The sequence below is a fragment of the Lepus europaeus genome, chromosome 22 (genome assembly GCF_033115175.1).
Source record: "Lepus europaeus isolate LE1 chromosome 22, mLepTim1.pri, whole genome shotgun sequence".
In the NCBI taxonomy this organism is placed as follows: domain Eukaryota; kingdom Metazoa; phylum Chordata; class Mammalia; order Lagomorpha; family Leporidae; genus Lepus; species Lepus europaeus.
In genome coordinates, this window is record NC_084848.1 from 38,470,428 (window position 1) to 38,494,300 (window position 23,873).

General features: G+C 40.2%; 1 protein-coding gene across 2 annotated transcripts in view; it reads left to right on the forward strand.

Moving 5' to 3' along the window:
- HIF1A (hypoxia inducible factor 1 subunit alpha) overlaps positions 1-21,575 on the forward strand; it is a 44,043-nt gene extending 22,468 nt beyond the window's left edge. For both annotated transcript variants that reach the window (XM_062181564.1, XM_062181565.1), the window contains exons 5-15: positions 3,685-3,797; positions 3,974-4,176; positions 8,300-8,406; positions 9,886-10,033; positions 12,027-12,247; positions 12,873-13,159; positions 15,163-15,285; positions 15,403-15,821; positions 18,461-18,569; positions 19,418-19,544; positions 19,996-21,575. In XM_062181564.1, coding sequence (XP_062037548.1) covers positions 3,685-3,797; positions 3,974-4,176; positions 8,300-8,406; positions 9,886-10,033; positions 12,027-12,247; positions 12,873-13,159; positions 15,163-15,285; positions 15,403-15,821; positions 18,461-18,569; positions 19,418-19,544; positions 19,996-20,147 — 2,009 coding nt within the window. In that variant the 3' untranslated portion in view covers positions 20,148-21,575. The remainder of the gene's footprint in view (positions 1-3,684; positions 3,798-3,973; positions 4,177-8,299; positions 8,407-9,885; positions 10,034-12,026; positions 12,248-12,872; positions 13,160-15,162; positions 15,286-15,402; positions 15,822-18,460; positions 18,570-19,417; positions 19,545-19,995) is intronic.
- Positions 21,576-23,873: the final 2,298 nt, after the last annotated feature.

The window sequence follows — 23,873 nt, forward strand, 5'->3', positions numbered from 1 at the left end:
CACCATTATTTGGTTTTAGTAAATGGCAGAGCTTGATTGAACTTGGGTAGACTGGCTCCATAGTTGACACTTGCTAGTATAGTAGCTGCTCTTCACGTTTATTTATTTATTTATTTTTTTAAGATTTATTTATTTATTGGAAAGGCAGAGTTACAGAGAAGCAAAGGTGGAGAGAGACAGATGTCTTCCATCCTCTGGTTCACTCTCCCAATGGCCGCAACTGCCCGAGCTGAGCTAATCCAGAGCCAGGAGCTTCTTTTGGGTCTCCCATGCCATCTTCCACTTGGGCCATCTTCCACTGCTTTCCCAGGCCACAGCAGAGAGCTGGATATGAAGTGGAGCAGCCGGGGCTCAAACTGGCACCCATATGGGATGTCGACACCACGGGCACTGGCTTTACCCACTATACCACAGTGCTGGCCCCTATTTTTAAAGATTTTATTTGTTGGGGAGGCATAGTCATAGATAGAGAGGGAGAGACAGAGAAAGAGAGGTCTTGTATATGCTAATTAACTCCCCAAATGATCACAACAGCCAAGGCTGGGCCTACTGGAACCAGGAGCTGGGAGTCTCATCTGGTTCTCCCACATGGTTGGCAGAGACCCAAGCACTTGGGCCGTCTGGTGTTGCCTTTTCAGGCCATAGCAGAGAGCTGGACAGGAAGCACAGCAGCCAGGATTTGAACTGGGTGGGTCATATGGAATGCTAGGATCTCAGGCAGCAGTTTAACCTGCTGCACCACAGTGCCAGCCCTTCTTTTCATATTTTTGAACTCTCATTACTTCCCACTGTGTCTGTAGGAGCCGTCTCAAGGTCTTCAATTTCGTAGTGTATTTTTACTATGAATTGGAAAAAAAATGCATCCTTTTTAGAGTTCTGTGCAAACAAAGAGTACACTGTGGGCAAGGACTAGGTGGGCGGTCTGTCAGTATAATGCATGAGCTCTAGTGTTTACACTTGAGGTTTGTATTGACTGCTCAGTGCTTCCCTGGGACTAGACTAATGGATAGATATCAGGGAGTCTTCTTTTGATTTGGCAATGATGTTAATGCATTATTCTAAATCAGATATATATATCTACTTAATACAGTTGAAATGTATATTTTAAACCAAATGTCCTTTTTAAAGCACACTGTTTTTCAAATCATAGCTAATGTAGATAATGATTTTTTTGACGTTTTGTTGGGAAACTAAAAATGGAGACTTTAACTTTTAGAAATGAAGCACTGTTGCAAAGCATTACTTTTTTTTTTTTTAAGATTATTTAGGGGGTAGTTCTGTGGCACATTAGGTTAAGCCTATGGTGCTGGCATCCCATATGGGTGCCAGTTCTGGTCCCAGCTGCTCCTCTTTCAATCTAGCTCTCTGTTGTGGCTTGGGAAAGCAGTAGAGGATGGCCCAAGTGCTTGGGCCCCTGCACCCACGTGGGAGACCCAGAGGAGGACCATGGCTCCTGGCTTCAGATTGGATCAGCTCAGCTCCAGCCATTGCTGCCATTTGGGAAGTGAACCAGTGGATGGAAGACCGACCTCTCTGTCTCTGCCTCTCTTTAAGTCTGTAACTCTACCTCTAAATAAATAAATAAAGTTTTTTAGAAAATATTTATTTATTTGAAAGGCAGAGAGAGAGAGAGGTCTGGTTCACTCCCCAGATGGCTGCAATGGCTGGAGCTGCACTGATCTGAAGCCAGGAGCTTCTTCCAGGTCTCCCACACTGTTGCAGGGGCCCAAGCACTTGGGCCATGCTCCGATGACCTCCCAGGCCATAGCAGAGAGCGGGATCAGAAGTGGAGCAGCCAGGACTTGAACTGGCGCCCATATGGGATGCTATCACTGCAGGTGACAGCTTTATCCACTGTGCCACAGTGCCAACCCCATGAAGCATTACAGTTTGATATGTTGAGAACCAGTGTTGTGTTTATAGAAATGGTACTATGTTTCTTGCACTTAGATTTTGAAAGTGTGCTTTAGGATTAATAAATTATAAAGTATGACTTATTTTTAGAGAGTTGAAAATTTGGTTTTCATAAAATAATTTTTTCCATTAGGAAAATGATAGCACTGTTCAGTTACCTTGGTCTTGAAATTCATCTGACCACTCCCATTCAATGGTCTTGTGTTTTGAAATGTCTCTTTTTTATTCAAGCTTAGGTTATAAAGGGCTGAAAATAACCCCCATAGAATCTGCATGTGGATCTCTGCTACCACCACTTCATCTGTCACCACCAGTCCCCCTAACCACACCTACATCTTCACTTAAACCAGTATGGTTTTTTTAGGATGGGCAAATCTAGTCCTCATTTAAATAAACCCAAGTAATTTGCATCAGCACCAGGACTGCCCTGACTTTTAATTCCATTAAATGAGAGTAGGAACTCAAACTCCTCCTCCTCAAGAGCCCAGTATTTCTATCTAATCATGCCTAAACCAATTAATTTCTTGGTTTTTTTCCTACTTGGCAGTGTTCTTTCAGTGTGCTACCTTAAAATCTCCAGATCTCTTGAATATCTCCTCCCTTCTTTCCATTAGTTTTCAAGTTTGTATAGATAGTGCCTCTTCATTTGTCTGTTGACACCCTTCTTTCCATGCCTACCACTGGTGCTGGATCAGCCCCTCATTGCCACGTTCTAACACATTCTACTGCTGCTAAGTTAATTGTCCCTAAGTCCCTGACTCTGCTTCCCAACTCAGAGTTTTTTTAAATGGCCATGTTTTATGTTTAGATTGAGCTCATTTGGATATTTATAGCCCAAACTTTCCCCTCTCTTTTTATCTTATTCTTTTACATGTAGTTTATACTGCAGACAAACAATACTGTTCCCCTAAACACTTGCTATTTTTTTTTTTTTGCCTCTGTGTCTTGAGTATGTACTTTGCACTGTTTTGTTCTTGTTGATTTAACTTCTTCATGAAAAGCAACGTGTCTTCATCTCTGTATCACCTGCAGTACATGGTCTTGATTAATGAATATATTTCTGTATATTTTTGAACCAATGAAGATAAGAAATCAAGGTGCTTCTCTGCTTACTCACTTGAGTATAATTTCATTTTAGTTGTATGAGGTTTAGAATGGGAATTAGAGTGATTTGAATTTATTTACTTCTGCTTTTGTTTTATTTCTGTAGCTTTTGACAAAGTCATTCAGTCTGGTTTGTATGTGTGATGTCTTTTTCTGAGCTTTTTTTTTTTTTTTTTTCATTATAACAAAGTAAAAATAATTTCTTGCCTGCTTCATAGGATGATTTCAGAAAAATAAACTGTAGAAATGTTATTTGCCATTAAAAAGAAGGTTGCTATTTTAAAGTTCTATAAATACCTGGAGTGCTTATTAGTAATTGAGCCAACACATTTAGTAATAGATAGAAGAGCTTGCTGAAGTTCCTTTTTGGGACATACTTGTGCACTGGCAGTACTACTATAGGGAAACATTTGTGTCTTTCCTCCTGGTTTGACTGGCTTTACTGGCTTGAACGGCTAAGTGCTATCCAGGTACATCCTCTCCTCCTGCCGACTCGGAATCACTGCAGCCTCATAAATGAGTGGGCTGTCTGACCTTGTGGATGTGGGAGAGTGGGTTACAGGGTGTGAGTCACTGTGTTCATGCTGACTTTGAGCAGAATAGCATCTCGGTAACAAATTGCACATTCAGTTACATTTTGAAACTATTATTTCATGTTTTCATTAGGTCCTGTAAAAAAAGGAAAAGAACAAAACACACAGCGAAGCTTCTTTCTCAGAATGAAGTGTACTCTGACTAGCCGGGGGAGAACCATGAACATAAAGTCTGCCACCTGGAAGGTAAGAAGAAAGGATGTGTGAGTGATGATGCACCTGATCTACAGACACATGTTTAGATCACTTTACAGTTGTGAGGCAAATTTACCATTGTTCCTTGATGTTTGCAGATTTAACTTGTTGGTTTTTTCCACCACTGCAAATGGAAATGAATGCCTTGTTTTCTTCTTCATACATAGGTACTTCACTGTACAGGCCATATTCATGTTTATGATACCAACAGTAACCAGTCCCAGTGCGGATATAAGAAACCTCCCATGACATGCTTGGTGCTGATTTGTGAACCCATTCCTCATCCATCAAATATTGAAATTCCTTTAGACAGCAAGACGTTTCTCAGTCGACACAGCCTGGATATGAAATTTTCTTATTGTGATGAAAGGTAATTAGATATAAAATGGATTTGAAAACTTTAAGCAGTCTTCACTAATATTCACTGTAGTAAAGACTGACTAGTAGATTGTGTGCTTTCACTAAGCTCAATACAATAATATATCCTGGAACCCAGAAGTATTAGATTAACTTTGTAAATTAACTCAGCCACATGTATGAAATACTTACTATATACTATGAACACTTGCTCTACCAGGTACTGTACAGAAATTAAGATGAAGTCTTTTTCTTTTAGGGACTGTGTTTATTCAAGTAGAGAAAATAAATACATCTCAAAGATAAACAATGCATGTTTTGAAGAAAGATTATTTTTGGTTACAAGCTAGTAAGCAGTCTTTAGTCACCTCCTAATGCTACATATTTTCCCTGAGCAACTTCAGTCCTGCCCATGGTTTCCATCACTATCTCTCAAATTTACTTTTGTAGCTACTTTTACTTCATTGCCAACATGGTATATCTGATACCCTTCTGTATCACAAATTAAGTAACTGAACTACACCACTGGTGCCTCCAAAATAGCATCCTAATAAGCTGCTTGTCCTCCTGTAATTCTGTGGTGGTTAAAACACCACTGTCATCCCATGACTGGCAAAACTTGGAAAGTGATTCGTATCATTTCTTTTGCCTTCACTGTCTACACTCAGTTGATCTCCGAATTCCATAGATTTAGGTAACACCGCTTAATTCAGTCCCTCCTTTTCACCCTCCCACAGCTGCCACTGAATTCTTTATCTGTTACCTTTGCTTGAACTGTTGTCATTCTGTCGTGAGCTGCTTTCTGCCAACTGATTTTATGCCCCTTAAATATTTCATCCAAGTTGCCAGAAAGTGGGCTCCTTACTGTAAACATCAGCACTGCCATTGTCCTGTTGAGAATGGCTCATTTGCTCCCTTTTACCTCCAAACACAAGAAAATTTTGTGTATTTATAAAAATATTAGAGAAGGGAAGGAGATTTTTATTTATCAAATAAAGATACACATTTTAAAAGACTGAAAGAAAAATAGACCTACACAATAAAATCTCAGTTCTTAGCATGACAAAGATGTTAACAATCTGGCCCTATCATTTTCTTCAAATGAATCAAGTGGAGGGGGGACCACCCGCCCTGATGTGCCCCCACATATAGCCAGAGATCCACCTGCTGTTTAAATGTGTTGGTGTCTTCATACATGCTTTTCTATTCTACAGTGAAATTTTTTTTTTCACTTCCTAACAGACTTTCTACTCCATTGTGGAGCTTTCCTTGTTCCTTGTACATAGCTCTGTCATTGCATTTATTCTACCATTGCATTGCTTGTTCCTTTTCTTGTTTTTAACCTTATAAGGCTGTATAATGCAGTGGTTAAAGGTACAGATTTCATAGCCAGAGTACTAAATCCTGATTCTGCAGTGGTCTTGGACACATTATTTCTTCTATATGCATCAGTTTCTTCATCTTTAATAACATCTGCTTTTTAGAGTTAACTTGATGATCATGAGAGAAAACCAATTTTCAGCACTGAACCATAAAGTAGACGTGTATCCCCCACCCACTGGACAGGGAAGTATCTCAGAGTGCTGACTTTGGAATCACACACTCTTGGATTCATTCCTGGCTTGTAGCTCTTGTACAATATGGTGTGGCCTTGGCACTTAATTTTTGTTGAGTTCACATTCTTTGTAAAATAAGGATCCTGCCTCAAAATGTCATGCGAGTAAAAGGAGCTTGTTGAATCCCTGCTAAATGTGGTGAATGATTTGTTACTAGTGTCAACTTAAAGAAAATACAGAAAAGCTAAGAACCATCTGACGATATTATTGCCAGTATCGTGTGTATGATGGAAGAGAGATCATCCTATTTTGAGGAATTATTTTTCATTTTTTAAAAATTTGAAGTAAAAAAATACAGAGGTAGCCAGGGAGAAAGGAAAGTAATGGAGCAAATATGAGAAAAAAAAGAGCCGTTTCTTTCTGGATCTACCAGGAAATTAGCAATTGAGATCATGACAGAGAAATCAGCAGTAAAGACAAAGCAGCTTGAAGATCAACTAAGAAAGGGTTTAGAGCAATAGGCTGCTACTTTTTGATTGGAGTTCATTCCAGGAATTTCTCACATCTATAACACCTGAGAACCAAGACATGGAAAAGCTTTTGCCCAATTTTAAGACAATTTAGCATACCAAGCTTCTAAACATCCACATTGTCTCACAAACGGGCAGGCTTCTGGCACAGCACTTGGGATACTGCCTGAGACACCTGCATCACTTACCAAGTCCCAGCTCCACCTGCAATTCCAGCTTCCTGCTAATGTGCGCCCCGGGAGGCAGCAGGTGATAACTCAAGTAGTTGCGTCTCTGCCACTCTTGTAGGAGACCCAAATGTTGCCAGCTCCTAGCTTTGGCCTGGGTCAGCCCTGGCTGTTGTAGACATTTGGGAAGTGAACAGCAGGTAGAAGATCAGTCTCTCCTTTGTCCCTCTGTCTTTCAGATAAATAAAATTTAGAAAACAAAACAAAGTATTCCACAAACAATGTCATTGTACTAAGTATTGTACTAAGTATTTTCTACATACTTCATTGAGCATCTACCATGTTCATGGCAGTAAACTAGAAATGAAGAATAACGCTTCCTGCCATGAAGATGCTTGTAACAAACCAATGGTATACTGCATGCTGCTTTAACTTTACCTTTCTTCTTCAAATATATATAAAATTGACGTTCCAGGAAAACAAATATTATTAATTTGTATTTTGACTTCTTGTTGGCCTCCCTTACTAATAGACACACCTCAGACTGACAATGATCTGATTAAATGAGTATTTCCTAAAGACAATATTGCATCATCTCTGTCCACTGTTCCTGTGAACCACATCAGTCCCTACACGTACCAAGTTAAGCATTTTCTCTTTGTGCCCTGCCTTCTTCCTGAAATGGTATTGCCTTCTATTTGAATTTCTTCCATGTGTGACTTATAAGTCTCCTACAAGAAGCTCTTTCTCAACTACTCTTCCTTCTTTCTCATGGATAAATTCTCATCACTCAATTACCATGTTATTTTCTAAGTAGTATGTTAAGTGTAGCATGTGAGCCTTATGTTCAGTATTGTCTTTGCATTTTCATGTCTAGAACAGTGTTAGACACATAGTCCTATGGAAATGAGGAGGGCTTTAATTCCATGAACTTTATTTAAATTTATCAGAATATGAGACCAATTAAATTTTCTTGAATTTTTTTATTTTAACTGACATAAATATTGGAAACACTGTGATATTTCAGTACATGTATATAATGTATAAAAAGCAAGTCAGGACAATTAGCATATCCATCACCTCAAATATTTATCATTTCTTTGTGTTGACAGCATTCAAATCCTTTCATGTAGCTGTTTTGAATTAGTTATAACCTAATCAGGAAGACTGATTTCAAATATTTTCCTTTGTAATGCTGCCACCTAGTGTTGATATGTTTAGTAATACCTATTTGTAAAGAATTGAGGGCTTTGGTTTGATCAGCTTTCTAAAACTTATTTAGGAATAAACTATGGCAATTTTTCTTTCCACATGTAGTACAATATGTAACTTTTGCCAGCATCTCAGTAAGAAAACCTTTTGTAATGTAAAAGGTTATTAACTCATGTTTTACTGTAAGAGACATTTGTTTAGCACAGTGCCAAGAAGACAGCTTTCTCTTTGTCAGGAAGTGGTTGCATTTCAGACTAAGGTCACAGAAAGTAAGATCTCATTTCAGCTCTAAAGGAGCTGCCAGGAAACCAGATGTGGAAACTGGATTATTTTCCACTGTGATATCATGGTTTCATCTGAATCAACTCCCATAATTTCATGTAATTAATTCTCTGAGCTAAATATGAGAGCAGCTTTTAAAACCATCACAATAATCATTCTTTTAGTTAGTGTTTTGTGTGAGCACTGTGTGATTGATAATACTAGAATTCTGTGGTGGAGATTGCTCTCCAAAAGTGAGGCCTTACCAATGGGTTTAAAATTGTTAAATAAAGAATTTTGTTTTATGGAAAAAAATGTTATGGATTTAATTGATATTTTAATGTATATCATTTACTCTGGAGGAGCAAAAATATTTTTGTAATTTAATAAACTTACATTTTTAATAACAGAATTACTGAATTGATGGGATATGAGCCAGAAGAACTTTTGGGCCGTTCAATTTATGAATATTACCATGCTTTGGACTCTGATCATCTGACCAAAACTCATCATGATAGTAAGTACAATGGGAGAAGTCACAGATATTTCAGTCTTTTAACTTGCAGTCCCTTGCTTGGCTATATGTCTGCCTGTCTGGTTAAAATAAACCTGTCTTCCTAGACCAACTATGTTAACAGGCCTCTTCTAAGGAATCTTGCCCACGCCATCTGTTTTGTATTTGTTACAACAAGTTTAAGTAAGAATACAATCATTTAGCCACATATAAAACTTCAGGGTTAGGTGTTTGGTGTGGTGGTTAATATGCTGCTTGGGATGCCTGCATCCTGTGTCAGAGTGCCTGGTTCAGTCCTTGCTTCTGATCCAGCTTTCTGCTAACATACCCAGGGAGGAAGCAGATAACGCCTCAAGTAATTGGGGCCTTGCCACCCATGTGGGAGACCCGGATCGAGTTCCAGAATTCTGGCTTTCGCCTAGCCCAGCCCTGGCTGTTGCCGGCATTTGGGAGAGTGAACTAGCAAATGAGAGCTCTGCCTCTGCCTTTCAAATAGAAAGTGAACATAAATAAATTAGCTTTAAAAAGGGACCTCCTTTAAAAATACATCAGACTTCCCTACCACTTTAAACACAAAGTCTTTCCAAAAACCAAGTATTCTAGAATATTTAATAGCACTGTTTTCAGCATCTCTACCAAAATACTCAGAAAATGGTTGGTACATACAAGGCACTCAGAAAATGTGTTCAATGAATCAGTGAATGCAGAGGTGATCAAAACCATGCACGTGTGCTAACCAGTACTCTTAACATTTGATTTGATTCTGAATTTTATTCAAATATTATTAAAAATCCTAGGTAAGTTTTAAACTTGGGAATTTCTTACTTACCTATTTAATCTGTACATAAACATAGCTTCCCAGTGTGATTAGAGATGCCTGAAAGTCACTGAATTAGTGTGACTAGCCTTGAACTGTAGAGTGGGCCCAAGTTAACAAGCCCTACCACTCATGGTACCATTTTGGTTTATTCAGTACCTTCTCTCAAGTTAATGATTATTAGACTGTCTGAATTACCAAGAGACTATGGTATCAATTTAAATTCAGATATGCTAAGCACAGTATTTTGAAGCATCTTTGTATATCTAGAAACTAGAGCAGGAAGTCAGAGAAATGACATTACCACATCGTTGAATGTGGAATGGAGCATTGGCCATCCTGTAGTCTGACACTTTGAACATAAGTTGTTATAAGAATTTGAGAAACTGCTATCCCTTATTTCTAGCTTTCATTTTATTTAAAGTGAATATTGACAGGAAAAGAGTTTTATTTAGAGGATCAGAAGAAGGAAATAGGTAAATTTTCAGCTTTTTCCAGCTGTGATGGGGCTTTTTTTTTCTATCAGTGTAAATGGTCACAACAGATTCCATTAAAATAAACATTTCTCCTTTTCTAAAACAATGGTCAGCACTTAGCATCTATTCATTTGATCAAATATTCAAAGTTATTTTCTCTGTATAATCCTTTTTCCTTTTCACTCCTAGTGTTTACTAAAGGACAAGTCACCACAGGACAGTATAGGATGCTTGCCAAAAGAGGTGGATATGTCTGGGTTGAAACTCAAGCAACAGTCATATATAATACCAAGAACTCTCAACCGCAGTGCATTGTGTGTGTAAATTATGTTGTGAGGTAAGCTTGGGAAGTAAACATTTTGGGAGAGCACATGGTGACTCTTTCTGGATGATCTGTTCCTTTATAGGCAGAGAAAAGGCTAAACATTAACTGAGTTTTATTTTACCTCCACATTTCTATGGGTGTATGAAATTTAGTACTCTGGCCTAGGTTTTCAGGCCAGATATTTTGTTACGATTCCACTAAACACTGGTTAACTAGCAACATTGTTTCACTCCTATTTAAAAACAGAAACAGATTTTTGGATTAGTTTGCTCTGACCAGACAACTCTCCTTACAAGCAGTTGTATTATTTTTGTAGTAAGAATACTGGCCTTGGAATAGCCCTGCTGTCTTTGTTTCTCTGAATTTCATATTTGTACATGAGATGGTAAAACTTTCCTCAAAAGAATCCTAAATGAAATTCTGTGTGAAATTACTAAAGGTTATATGATATAACACATGGCTTTTGTTTCTTCATGAACTCTTAGCTCATTGGTTTGTGAATATAATGGACATCTTAAATTAATCTTTCACTTATCTATTTCAGTAGGCTCCTGTACTGTCTGTCTTCTCCATTACTACCACATTCTAGTCCACCTTCCATATTGCTACCAGGCTAAGCTTCCTAGTGTAATTTTTTTAATGTTTATTTTTTTAAAGGTTTATTTATTTGAGAGGCAGATTATAGAGTAAAATTATAGAGTAATATAGCCATTCTGCTGTTTTTTAAATATTTATTTATTTGCAAGTCAGAGTTACACAAAGGAGAAGCAGAGAGAGAGAGAGAGAGAGAGAGGGAGAGCAGAGAGAGAGAGGTCCTCCATCCGCTGGTTCACTCCCCAAATGGCCACAATGGCCAGAGCTGGGCCGATATGAAGCCAGGAGCCTCGTATAGGTCTCCCACATAGGTGTAGGAGCCTAGGTACTTGGGCGGTCTTCCACTGCCCTCCCAGGCACATTAGCAGGGAGTTAGATCAGAAGTGTAGGAGCCAGGACTCAAACCAACACCCATAAGGGATTCCAGCTCTGCAGACAGGTTTAGCCTACTACCCCACAGTGCCAGCCCCTTCAGTTGCTCGTTTTCTTTACAACATTTTAAGTCTCTTTATTATCCTCAACATTAAATCCTTGCCTACATCATTTGTTATTATCATACTTTCCTAGATTTACCCCTCCCACTAAAATTTGTGGTCACCTCTGTTACTAAGATTTTAGTCATTATTTTTGCTACTTTGGAGACCATCCTTCAGTATTTTAATATGAGTGCCAAAGAGTGTGACAGTGCATTATTAAGAATCGCCCACTTGGAACAGCTTTCTCCTCCTCCGATCTTGGCATGCCTAACAATGGCTGCTTGAGCTCAGGTTTCTCCTTGTTAGCTTTTCTGGACAAGCCTTCTCCATTTGACCAGTGAACACAGTGTCTTTTTATTATTTGCTTATCTACTTTCACAATGGGTTATCAACTTCTTGAGGGCAAGGTTTAGGTATTTAACTTGGGTATTTTAATTCTCCTTTCATTTCACATAGTGAACATTTTCTGTGTTAATTACGTTAAACACAAAGATGGAGCTGTTGCTTACCATCCTTCTTAAACCCTGTCCTGTATGTCACTGTTATCATTTTCCTTCCACTAAAGAAAATACAGCACACAACTTAGAAAGATCTTCATCATTTCTGGATATTCTGGGACCATCCTTAGCTCATGCCTCCTATTAGTGACAAAGAGTTCTTTTGTGCCAATTTCATCATGTGGATCGGCAGAGAAATTCTGATCTTGATCTCTTTGTGTCTGTCTTGTGCTAAACTGCCAGTTTCCCTGTCACCAGCGCTCTTCTCAAAGGACAGCCAGAGTTTTTTTGGCTGAATTTAATCACATAGTTGAATTTTAAAATTCCAGATGCATGAGGGGTCAGGGAATCTTAAAAGGACAACATCATTTCACAGTCCCTCTCCCCTCGTTGTGTCAAGTACTCATTTAAGAATTACTAATCTCTCTCTCTTAACAGTGGTATTATTCAGCACGACTTGATTTTCTCCCTTCAACAAACAGAATGTGTCCTCAAACCAGTTGAATCTTCAGATATGAAAATGACTCAGCTGTTCACCAAAGTGGAATCAGCAGATACGAGTAGTCTCTTTGACAAACTGAAAAAGGAGCCTGATGCTTTAACTCTGCTGGCCCCAGCTGCTGGAGACACAATCATATCTTTAGATTTTGGCAGCAATGGTGGGTATTTTAGTTAGTTGATCTCCTGAAGTATATATGTTGCTGCAAGGCCCATTTCAAGTGAACTTGGCTCTGATGCTTTCTCTTGGTAATCATTTGGACATGATTATAAATCTTGTTTTTCATAGTCATTTTGAAAGTATTTATTTAAATAATTTTGTCCTTATAATTTTTTTAGCATTCTTGCATTTTCTTAGGGATTGTTGAGTTTTGTGCTTCAGAATGCCTTCATCCCACTTCAGTTTTTTCCCCAGCTACTCTGCTATTTCTGTATCCTGTTTTCAGATTGTCTCCACAATAGGTGTAGCTGCATTAAAGGATGAACAAATAGTTATACCATAATTTTACTATATTTTATATATTTTATAATATACTACAATTTCAAGCTAGGTTAAATTTTAGTGTATATAAAGGTTGGAATTACAAGTCTTTTATTGCCATGTAGATTAAAATGAGTTGTAATAGTGGACTGTAAAAATATCTCAAGATTTATAATATAGCATCTGTAAACTTCTTGATTAAGGACAATTTGAGTGGATTAGATAAACCTTTTGTAAAAAGGAGTACATTGCTATGTATGTTAAAATTCTTAATGCTTTAGATTGACTAATTCTTTTCCCCACAGACTCAGAAACTGATGACCAACAACTTGAGGAAGTTCCATTATATAATGATGTCATGTTCCCTTCATCCAATGAAAAATTGCAGGATATAAATTTGGCCATGTCTCCATTACCTGCCTCTGAATCTCCAAAGCCACTTCGAAGTAGTGCTGACCCTGCACTCAATCAAGAAGTTGCATTAAAATTGGAACCAAATCCAGAATCACTGGAACTTTCTTTTACCATGCCCCAGATTCAAGATCAGCCAGCAAGTCCTTCTGATGGAAGCACCAGACAGAGTTCACCTGAGGTAGGTATCGTAATATAACAGCAGGACAACTTTCAGGTTGTAGCATTCAGGTATGTATTTGTAAATCTGGTTCAGATGTTAATTTGGACCACATGTCACTGTGTGTGTGTGTGCTGGAGAGAGAGAGACACACACACACACACCATCACATGTGTTTTCACCACAAAGATAGGAACATGGGAAGGAGTTGGTTTAATATTACTCAGAAGGTAAAACTTAGGTTTATTCTCTCTGGATTCTAAATTTGAGACTTTTTTGTCTTATAGATATAACCATAGAAACAATTTATCCATGTGCTCAAGATAATACCAGCATATACCTAAAGGCAAAAAACTTATTTTCAAGGTTTAAATGGAAAAAGACCTTCTAACTCTCTTCCCAACATAGCCCTGTTTCAAAAAACTGAATAAGTGTTACATGAAAATACAAAGTCTTACACAGAACTTAATAATTGGTGTTTTTTATTGTAGCTCTGTGTTGATATTAACAGTCCTACAAGCACAATAAAAATTGTCTTGTCTTTTTTTTTGACAGGCAGAGTTAGAGAGTGAGAGAGAGACAGAAAGGTCTTCCTTTTTCCGTTGGTTGACCCCCAAGTGGCCACTACAGCCAGCGCTTTGCAGCTGGCACTCTGCACCAATCCGAAGCCAGGAGCCAGGTGCTTCCTCCTGGTCTTCCATTCGGGTGCAGGGCCCAAGCACTTGGGCCATCCTCCACTGCCTTCCCAGGCCACAGCAGAGAGCTGGACTGGAAGAGGAGGATGGGATGCCGGTGCCGCAGGTGGAGGATTAGCCCAGTGAGCCGTGGTGCCGGCCAAAAATTGTCTTTTTAAAAGCTATGTGGAAGGCCGGCGCCGCGGCTCAATAGGCTAATCCTCCGCCTTGCGGCGCCGGCACACCAGGTTCTAGTCCCGGTCGGGGAGCAGGATTCTGTCCCGGCTGCCCCTCTTCCAGGCCAGCTCTCTGCTGTGGCCAGGGAGTGCAGTAGAGGATGGCCCAAGTCCTTGGGCCCTGCACCCGCATGGGAGACCAGGAGAAGCACCTGGCTCCTGTCATCGGATCAGCGCGGTGCACCAGCCGCAGCGCGCCAGCCGCGGCGGCCGTTGGAGGGTGAACCAACGGAAAAAGGAAGACCTTTCTCTCTGTCTCTCTCACTGTCCACTCTGCCTGTCAAAAAAAAAAAAAAAGAAAAAGAAAAAAGCTATGTGGAGCCAATACCCAGATAGATTATGTAGGTCTTAGTATTTTTAAGTCTGGAATGACTCAATCTCAGAGAACTTCTTGTGTCTAAAAATATACTTGGGAACAGGACAGCTTAGATCTGAAAATGAGTCACAAATAAGCCTTAATAAGCAGTAGATGATTCTTATTACATTGGTCAAAACTGGCAGTTTGGGAGTAGGCGATTCAGTGTCTATAACCTGGAGACCATATTCTGTGCTCAAATTGATTAGTTTGTCCAGCACAAAACTGATTCATTTTGGTTTTAATCTAACAAAAATCTTAGAATGAGGGAAGCAAAATTTTATGGTTAGAATTCTTGCCCCAAAGTGCTGACATAACAGTGTGCCTCCTGAGGTGTATGCAGGTGAAGGACAGCTGTCTCTGCCCCACCCTCAGGGAGCGGCTGTGAAGGTTTGTGGCAGTCACCCCAGTAGTGTGCCTTCTCAGCTTAAAGGGGTTCCAGGGGCTATGTCATCGAGCTAATTCTCCCTTGTGGGACTTGAATTATTAGATAAGTTTTATTCTTTAGAATAAGCAAGCAAGTACATCTTTTTAAGGTTAAGTTTATAAATGATGTTATTTTTCATACACTAAGAAATAGTATACTGACAGAGTTAGTTCCAACAATTATCTCAAATGTAACTTCTTACTGATTGGGTGAAAATCTGATAAATGAGATGGACTTTGCGTTTTCTGAGAAAGTTTGACAAATCCAACAGCTATCAAAACATATGGAAGGTTTTCTCAGGGAGAAGTCAACACTTTTAATTCTTCTTACAGCCTACCAGTCCAAGTGAATATTGTTTTGATGTGGACAGTGACATGGTCAATGTATTCAAGTTGGAATTGGTAGAGAAACTTTTTGCTGAGGACACAGAAGCAAAAAACCCATTTTCTACTCAGGTACGTGAACTTCCTGATTTTATATTAGGTTTTAGTTTGAAATGACTTTGGGTTTAACTTGTTTTTCTTTTACAAAGTATAGCCTCTGTAAAAACTCGCGTATCTGTTGTTTTAAAGGACACTGATTTAGACCTGGAGATGTTAGCTCCCTACATCCCAATGGATGATGACTTCCAGTTGCGGTCCTTCGACCAGCTATCGCCTTTAGAAAGCAGTTCTGCAAGCACGGTGACAGTGTTCCCGCAGACTCAGGTGCAAGAACCTGCCGCCAACACCGCCACCGCTACTGCCTCTGCCACCACTGACGAATTAAAAACAGTGACAAAAGACAGTGTGGAAGACATGAAAGTGTTGATTGCATCTCCGTCTCCTACCCACATACCTAAAGAAACTGCTAGTGCCACAACATCACCACCATATAGGGATACCCCGAGTCGGACAGCCTCACCAAACACAGCAGGAAAAGGAGTCATAGAACAGACAGAAAAATCTCATCCAAGAAGCCCTAACGTGTTAGCTGTCACTTTGAGTCAAAGGTATTTATATGTAACACTAAAAGTACAGTTATTTTATTTTAGAGAAAATGTGTGTGATACTAAATGATTTCTAAACACACTGCAAACTTTCTGATCTGTATGCTTTTAACTTCCAAATTCTATTCTTAAAACCAGCACTCAAAACTATTTCCAGATTTCCCTGTATATTTGTTGTCTCAAAAACAAACATGTCACCTGACTAAATGGAGAAGGTGGTTGTGGGGGGTCTTCTAATAACTTTTAAAAAAAAGCCCAGCCAGTAAGTTGTATAAATGTGTAAGAAACAGCCCGTGCTTCCTGTAGTTGTTTAAATCAGGACAGCTGATTTGTCCTCACTACCCGGATGCTTCCATCTCTTGGAGTGCCTTTTACTTGAAGAAAAACTCTTCTAGCCCATCCCAAGTTGAGTGAGACACGGACTTTAATCCTCAGTGTTGCATATAAATATTTACAAGCCACCTTTTAAATTCTGTTGTGTATAGTTATTTGTCTTTTTTTTTTTTTTTTTTTTTTTTTTTTTGACAGATAGAGTTAGACAGTGAGAGAGAGAGAAAGGTCTTCCTTCCATTGGTTCATCCCCACAAATGGCCGCTACGGCCAGCGCTGCACTGATCCGAAGCCAGGAGCCAGGTGCTTCCTCCTGGTCTCCCATGCAGGTGCAGGGGCCCAAGCACTTGGGCCATCCTCCACTGCCCTCTCGGGCCAGAGCAGAGAGCTGGACTGGAAGAGGAGCAACTGGGACTGGAACCTGGCACCCACATGGGATGCTGGTGCCGCAGGCGGAGGATTAACCAAGTGAGCCACGGTGCCGGCCCCAGTTATTTGTCTTAAGATTACTTTTATTTTTCATTTATGTATTATAGAACATTAGCTGTATTATAGATTATTATAGATTAAATAAGTTTTTGAGAGCTATACTAGAAAGCTAAGCATAATTTATTACATTGCTTCTGTGGAATGAAGCAATGTGTTAAGTAGCTGGATATGACCTGATTTTTAAGTTAAAATTTCTGTATGTAATTTGTAATGGGTTTGACACCCTTTAAATTTTGTGACTGTAGCCAGAGGAAAGGAGTTTTAGCTAGTGTAGGTGTGTGGAAGAAACAGGATTCTCTCCCTGATGCACCTCAATGGGGTGAGCCGTCATTAGCAGCAAGCAGGAAACACTGCCATGACTCAGGAATGTGGCTTTTTTGCCCAACTTGTATCACCACCTAAACCTAGTGGTGGAAGAGGCCTTTTTTCGCAAGCTAGGAAAAGATCTTGGGTCTTTAAATGAATGCATAAATACTTAATATATTACTGTATCACCGACTTTTCTGGAGTCCACATTGTCTTGGGCATCTTAGGGATACTAACTTAGCTCCGTGCCTAACACGTAGTATTTGCTCAATGAATGACTGTTGGAGTGCTAGGTCAGTGAATACAGTCATATAAATGACAGTGACCTGTAACTTAGATTACTAGCTGCAGAGGATGGATATTCAGTTTTCCAAATAGCTGTTCCCTTGTACTTTTTACTTGTCAAAACCAAAGTCCTATATCAAGTCACTTTTGCAACTTTCAAAACAACATCTTTTTTAGTTCCAGTATATCATGCACTAAACACTTTAAAGAGATTGACTTTGAAAAATATGTGGAGGCTTTTTTCCCTACCTCTCTAGGTAATTATTTGCAAAATCAAAGTATTGTACAAACCAGATGACTTACAGCTTTAGAGCAAAGATTATAAACATTTATCATTAAAAATACTACTAAGATGATACTTACATGATGGACTGAGTTACATTTCATAAAGATAATATATTTATATATAAGATTTTATAAATTTTTTTAAAAGCACAAAACAAACTGCACATGGGAGAGGAGTCGGGTAATACAGCCCATACCCATATTGCATTCTCAGCTATCCAGAACAGAGCAAGCAATTGTGATTGTTTGCTGGGGAAGGGGAGGGTGTTCAGGAAAGGCCAAACTAAACAAAATTGATACACCTGACTCCTTGTAACAGTTCCTCACTATTGAATGGTAATTTAGATACAGGGAGTTCAGAGTTGATAACCCAGTCAATACTGAGGGCAAAAGCAGCATGATGACAAGGTCACTGGGAAGAGAACAGCGTATATGGAGACAGCACAAACTTCCATGTCTGCCGCTGATTAGCAGTGGGACTTCAAGCAAGTCCTAAAAGGTTTCTCTTTTAAAAAATGGTTATGATACACCTGTCTTACCTATCTTGGAAACTGGAATGAAGTCAAAATGAACTAATGAACGTGATATGTTTTAATAACTGAAAACACTGCACAAATGTGAAATCTTTATTTCAGTCTTCACAGTATCAGTGCTGGTTGGAATGAAAGGCTGATACGTAACTGTTCAGTGTATAGTAACGTTGATTTAGATCTGTTAGGTTCTGTTTTATAATAGGGATAGCTTTTAGAAAATACTGTTTTAAAATTGAGCTTTTATTTTCAAATTGATAAGCTTAGTGATCAGGAAAGTTATTTTTTGTGTAACATGACATTTCTTAATGTTGGAAAACTAGGGCATTATGTATTGTGTCTTAAAGAGCTCACTGGGTATTTTTAAAACTGATGAAACAACTGTATCTTTGCTGAGAGTGTTTATTTCTTTTCTAGAACTACTGCTTCTGAGGAAGAACTAAATCCAAAGATACTAGCTTTGCAGAATGCCCAGAGAAAGCGGAAAATGGAAAGCGATGGTTCGCTTTTTCAAGCAGTAGGAATTGTAAGTGTGAGAGTAATAGAGTGCTTTTCTCTGCAACCCAAATGTGCTGAGTTAGATAGGGGTGATTCCTCATTTCTTCTAAATACATTGTATTTTCGAAAGTTATCCAGTGGGAAGTTTTACATTGTACATGTTTTTAAAAATATAAATGTTTAATGAATACATTCTTGGCGTAAAAATTCCAAGCAATACAGATGAATGTTGAATAAGAATTTTCCCCTTGGGGCCGGCGCTATGGCACCGGCATCCCATATGGGCTCCGGGTTCTAGTCCCAGTTGCTCCTCTTCCAGTCCAGCTCTCTGCTGTGGCCTGGGAGGGCAGTGGAGGATGGCCCAAGTCCTTGGGCCCTGCACCCGCATGGGAGACCAGGAAGAAGCACCTGGCTCCTGGCTTCGGATCAGCGCAGCGCCGACTGTAGTGGCCATTTGGGGAGTAAACCAACGGAAGGAAGACCTTTCTCTCTGTCTCTCTCTCACTATCTATAACTCACCTGTCCAAAAAAAAAATCTTTTTCCCCCTCATTCTACCCTTGGTATCATTAACCAATCTCATTCTCTTCCCTTTAAGGCCCTTTCCCTTATTAACTGAACTACTGTGTTTTAGGGAAGCCATTGCAGGTGTAATCTCTACCGATATTTTCAGACCAAAATAACTGGAAAGTATTTATAGACAGATTAGACATGAGTGATGGTGTAATCTAAGTAATTATTAAGAAAGAATTAAAAACAGGGCAGTATTTAAGGAGCCTTTCTATATGGTAGTATTAAACTTATATTGATTTCAAAGTTTTTGATTGTAACAAAGGAACTTCAACATACTAAAATTGAAATAACTTTACTGTTTTTAGGGGACATTATTACAGCAGCCAGATGATCGTACAACTACTTCATCACTTTCCTGGAAACGCGTAAAAGGATGCAAATCTAGTGAACAGAATGGAATGGAGCAAAAGACAATTATTTTAATACCCTCTGGTCAGTTTACTCTTTCTGTCCTTGAACATCACAATTAAAATATATAAAACTTTATTATCTAGGAGCTTTATTCCAAGTGAGAGTGATTCTGGTTGTTTAGCATTCCATCTAATAGCTGTAATGCGGGACAGACACTTTTAGATGGAACTTCTCATTTTGGGGATTTGATATATCTGTATCTGTCTGCAGTCAATATCAATCGAAGCAGAAACATTATGCTTTTTTCTAAATTAAATTTGTCACTCCTTTATGTCTTCCTTGCATCCTGTAAACATATCTGACCAGCACCAGTAACACCTGATAGTACTTGTTTGTTTACACAGCTCTGGTTTTGCCAAGGAGACTGAAAACCCTTCCAGAAGTTCTTTGCTTTATTTCTGCCAATAGCTGGCATGCAGAAGTGGGTGTGAAGTGAACTTAATGAACACTTAGGTGTTTCTTTGTCTTCCAGATTTAGCATGTAGACTGCTGGGGCAATCGATGGATGAGAGTGGACTACCACAGCTGACCAGTTACGATTGTGAAGTTAATGCACCTATACAAGGAAGCAGAATCCTGCTGCAGGGCGAAGAGTTACTCAGAGCTTTGGATCAAGTTAACTGAGCTTTTTCATAATCTCATTCCTTTTTTTGGACACTGGTGGCTCATTACCTAAAGCGGTCTATTTATATTTTCTATATCTAATTTTAGAAGCCTGGCTACAATACTGCACAAACTCAGTTCAATTTTGATCCCCTTTCTACTTAATTTTAACATTAATGCTTTTAGTATGTTCTTTATCGCCAGATCACAGCACATTTTCATAGTTCTTTGGTATTTAAACCATTGCATTGCAGTAGCGTCATTTAAAAATGCACCTTTTTATTTATTTATTTTTGGCTAGGGAGTTTGTCCCTTTTCGAATTGTTTTTAATAAGATACCAATATAATTTTTTAAAGACGGCAGTAACCTTTCATCATGATCACAGGTGTTTGGTGAAAAATTTTTACTCAGTTTTTTTTCACATCATGTTTTACATAAACAATGATGCTTTGCCAGCAGTACATGGTAGCCACAATTGCACAATATATTTTCTTAAAAAATACCAGCAGTTACTCATGCAATATATTCTGCATTTATAAAACTAGTTTTTAAGAAGAAATTTTTTTTGGCCTATGAAATTGTTAAACCTGGAACATAACATTGTTAATCATGTAATAATGATTCTTAAGTGCTGTATGGTTTATTATTTAAATGGGTAAAGCCATTTACATGATATAGAATGATATGCATATATCTGGAAGGTATGTGGCATTTATTTGGATAGAATTCTCAATTCAGAGAAATCATCTGATGTTTCTGTAGTTACTTTGCCAGCTCAAAAGAAAACCAATACCCTTATGTAGTTGTGGAAGTTTATGCTAATATTGTGTAATTGATATTAAACCTCAATGTTCCGCCCACCCTGTTGGTATAAAGATATTTTGAGCAGTCTGTAAACAAAAAAAAATCATGCATTGTTAGCAAAATTGCCTAGTATGTTAAATTGCTCAAAATATGATGTTTGGTTTTATGCACTTTGTCGCTATTAACATTCTTCTTTTTTCATATAGATTTCAATAATTGAGTAATTTTAGAAGCATTATTTTAGGGATATATAGTTGTCACAGTAAACATCTTGTTTTTCTATGTACATTGTACAAATTTTTCATTCCTTTTGCTCTTTGTGGTTGGGTCTAACACTAACTGTATTGTTTTGTTACATCAAATAAACATCTTCTGTGGACCAGGCCCCTTTGATCAGCCTTTATGTTTAATGCTGTTTGCTTCAGCACCTCCAGCTCATAAAATTGTTACCAACAGTTTGAGTACTTTACGAAAATTATATTGTACATTTCTACATTTATCTTATTGCTGTCACCTCGACATGTGCTGTGTCCCTAAGTGTCATGTTCAATAATAACAATAATTATCTTGCGTTGTAAAGAGTATGTTTTTAGAAAACTTGTCATTTATAAATTTATGAGCCTATTAAAGTATAAGACACAAAATCAATATTTTTAGTATCAGTGGAATGAAGCAAATCCTGAACGTCATGGTCATGTAATGTGGTAAGGGCCCGCGGTGCCCTGAAGAGTCCTAATCTGTTGCCATTACCAGATGAACAAACGTGGCCTCCAGTGATACAGGATGTGCCTGCCCAAGCTGGGAAAGTGGTACCCGGCTTCCAGCCTACGGCTCTGATGTCAGCGTTAGAACAAACTTGGATTTTTGTATTTCTCAAAAATATTTACCCTTTGTTTTTCTTTTAAAAATGTAGCTGCATTTTTTAATGGTTATAATTGTAATTTTAAAAAAAACTACAGAAAATCTATAAAAGCACTGTGAATCGCTGCACCTAGAAGTAACAGAAAATGCTCATGGACAGATGAGAGCAGAACCGGAGCCCGCGGGCCCTGTGGCCTGACGCGCACACGTGTTTGTGTGTGTGCACGCACGTGTGTCCTGAACTAGACCATGAACTAGAGCCTCTCAGATGCCCGGTGATCGCAGGGACACAGAAACCTGGAAGAAGAGGTCACGACGTGACATTCAGTCCAGGCTTCCTGTGGCACAGGTGCACTTCACCCCGACACTGAGTCCCCAACATGCTTCTGCATGTAGCTACTGTAGTGCGAGAGGTGACGTCTTATGTCCTCGGGTCACAGAATCAAAAATTGCTTGTTCAAAAAAAATTCGCTTCAGTTGAAAACTCAAAGTTTATGCATAGTTTTCAAATATTAGTCAATGAGTAGATCCTAGAATGGCTGAGGGTCTGGGAAGATGGTGGATGAGAGCAAGGACTTGGAAGAGAAAACCTTGAGAGAGCGCGGAGCTGGAAGGAAACAGGTGCCCACTGCTGTCCCTCAACACAAGCCACGCCCTGCCTCAGGCACTCCGCAGATCCGAGTGGCCCCGGGGCTGGGACAGCAGGACAGCGGTGGGAGCTGTTCTCAGTCTAGACTTCCCCTTTGGTGCTGCTGTGACTAAATGCACAGTCGTGTTTCCGCCCTGAAGAAGCTCTGGCCAAGCAGTTAACCATGTTTAGCTCAACTGCTGTGAGCATCACCGTTAAGCTTGGAGCGAGAGACGTGGTTACCCAGAGCACCTCCACCGGCCAGCTCCGAGGCTCACCCATGAGGCGTGTACTGCCAGTGTGTGTGTCCTCAGGATTCAGAAAACAAAACACCTAGGCACTCACCGTCTGTAGGAAAGGCTGAGCCCAGGGTGCCAGGGGACCCTTTCCCCCACTGTTAACTTCAGACAGCAGAGAAAGCGATGAGAAGGGGAAGGGGCCGGGGTCACACAGGACACCTTTCCTAAGGGCGGCAGGGCGTGAACAAGGAATAGAAGGGCTGGACGTGCCGGTTAGAGGGTTTGTGTCTGAATCAGAGATTCAGATGTCCCGGCCCGGAGACTGAGTCGCTGATAGAGGAGGTAGGGATGGGAGCACGCAGGGAAAGGCTGCAGGAACAGCGCCTGCTTGGCTAATGACCTAAGAGACATGCTCATTTTCAGTTTCTATAACCCCACAGTTACCAACCCCTAAAGATGAGTTCAGAGTTACCGTCAGCTTTGCACAAACTTACTAGAAGTCTGATTGCAACGCAGCAGTGTCAAAAACAGGCTGCGATGAGTACAGAATCTGCAAACAGGTTGCTGGCTGGAACCAACAGTAATGGAAAGAAAAAAGTCTCCGGGCTGAACCTGTTGTCCTATTGTTGAACAGAGATTCAGTGCAGTCTAGGATCTGATGGGAAGCTGCCTCGCCGTGCGATGAAAGCGACACTTCACCCCAGCGTCCTAGGAACACCTCCCAGGGGTTGGGCGTAATTTGTACTCCTACCTGCGGTGCTGGTGGTTATCCCGACGCTGCCCAGACACCCGATCTCCGCGTACCACTGAGTTCCCTTTATCCCCTTGTCTTGGCTCCGGAACGGAGAGGAGAGACAGGTGCCTGCGAGCGGCGGCGGTCGGACCCTCAGCGCGGACACCCCAGGAATGCGGAAGGCAGCTGGCACCCCTCCTGGCTCCCGGCACCGCGGCGGCCGGACAAGGAGGCGCACGCAACCCGAGCTGCCCGGGGAAGCTCGCCGGCCCCGCCCGCCGCGCCGCGGGCCCCGCCCCGGTACGTGCTCGGGCGCAGCACCGCAGCCGGGGCCCCCGGGCCGGGCGGCGCGAGGCTGCCGCGTGCGCTCGCCGGGGCGCCCGGCGCGTACGTGTGGGAGCGCATGCGGGAGGTTTCCCGCTCCCGGCGCGGGGGGCGGGGGTGGCCTTTGTCTGGAGTGCCCGGGTCAGTCGGAGTCCGA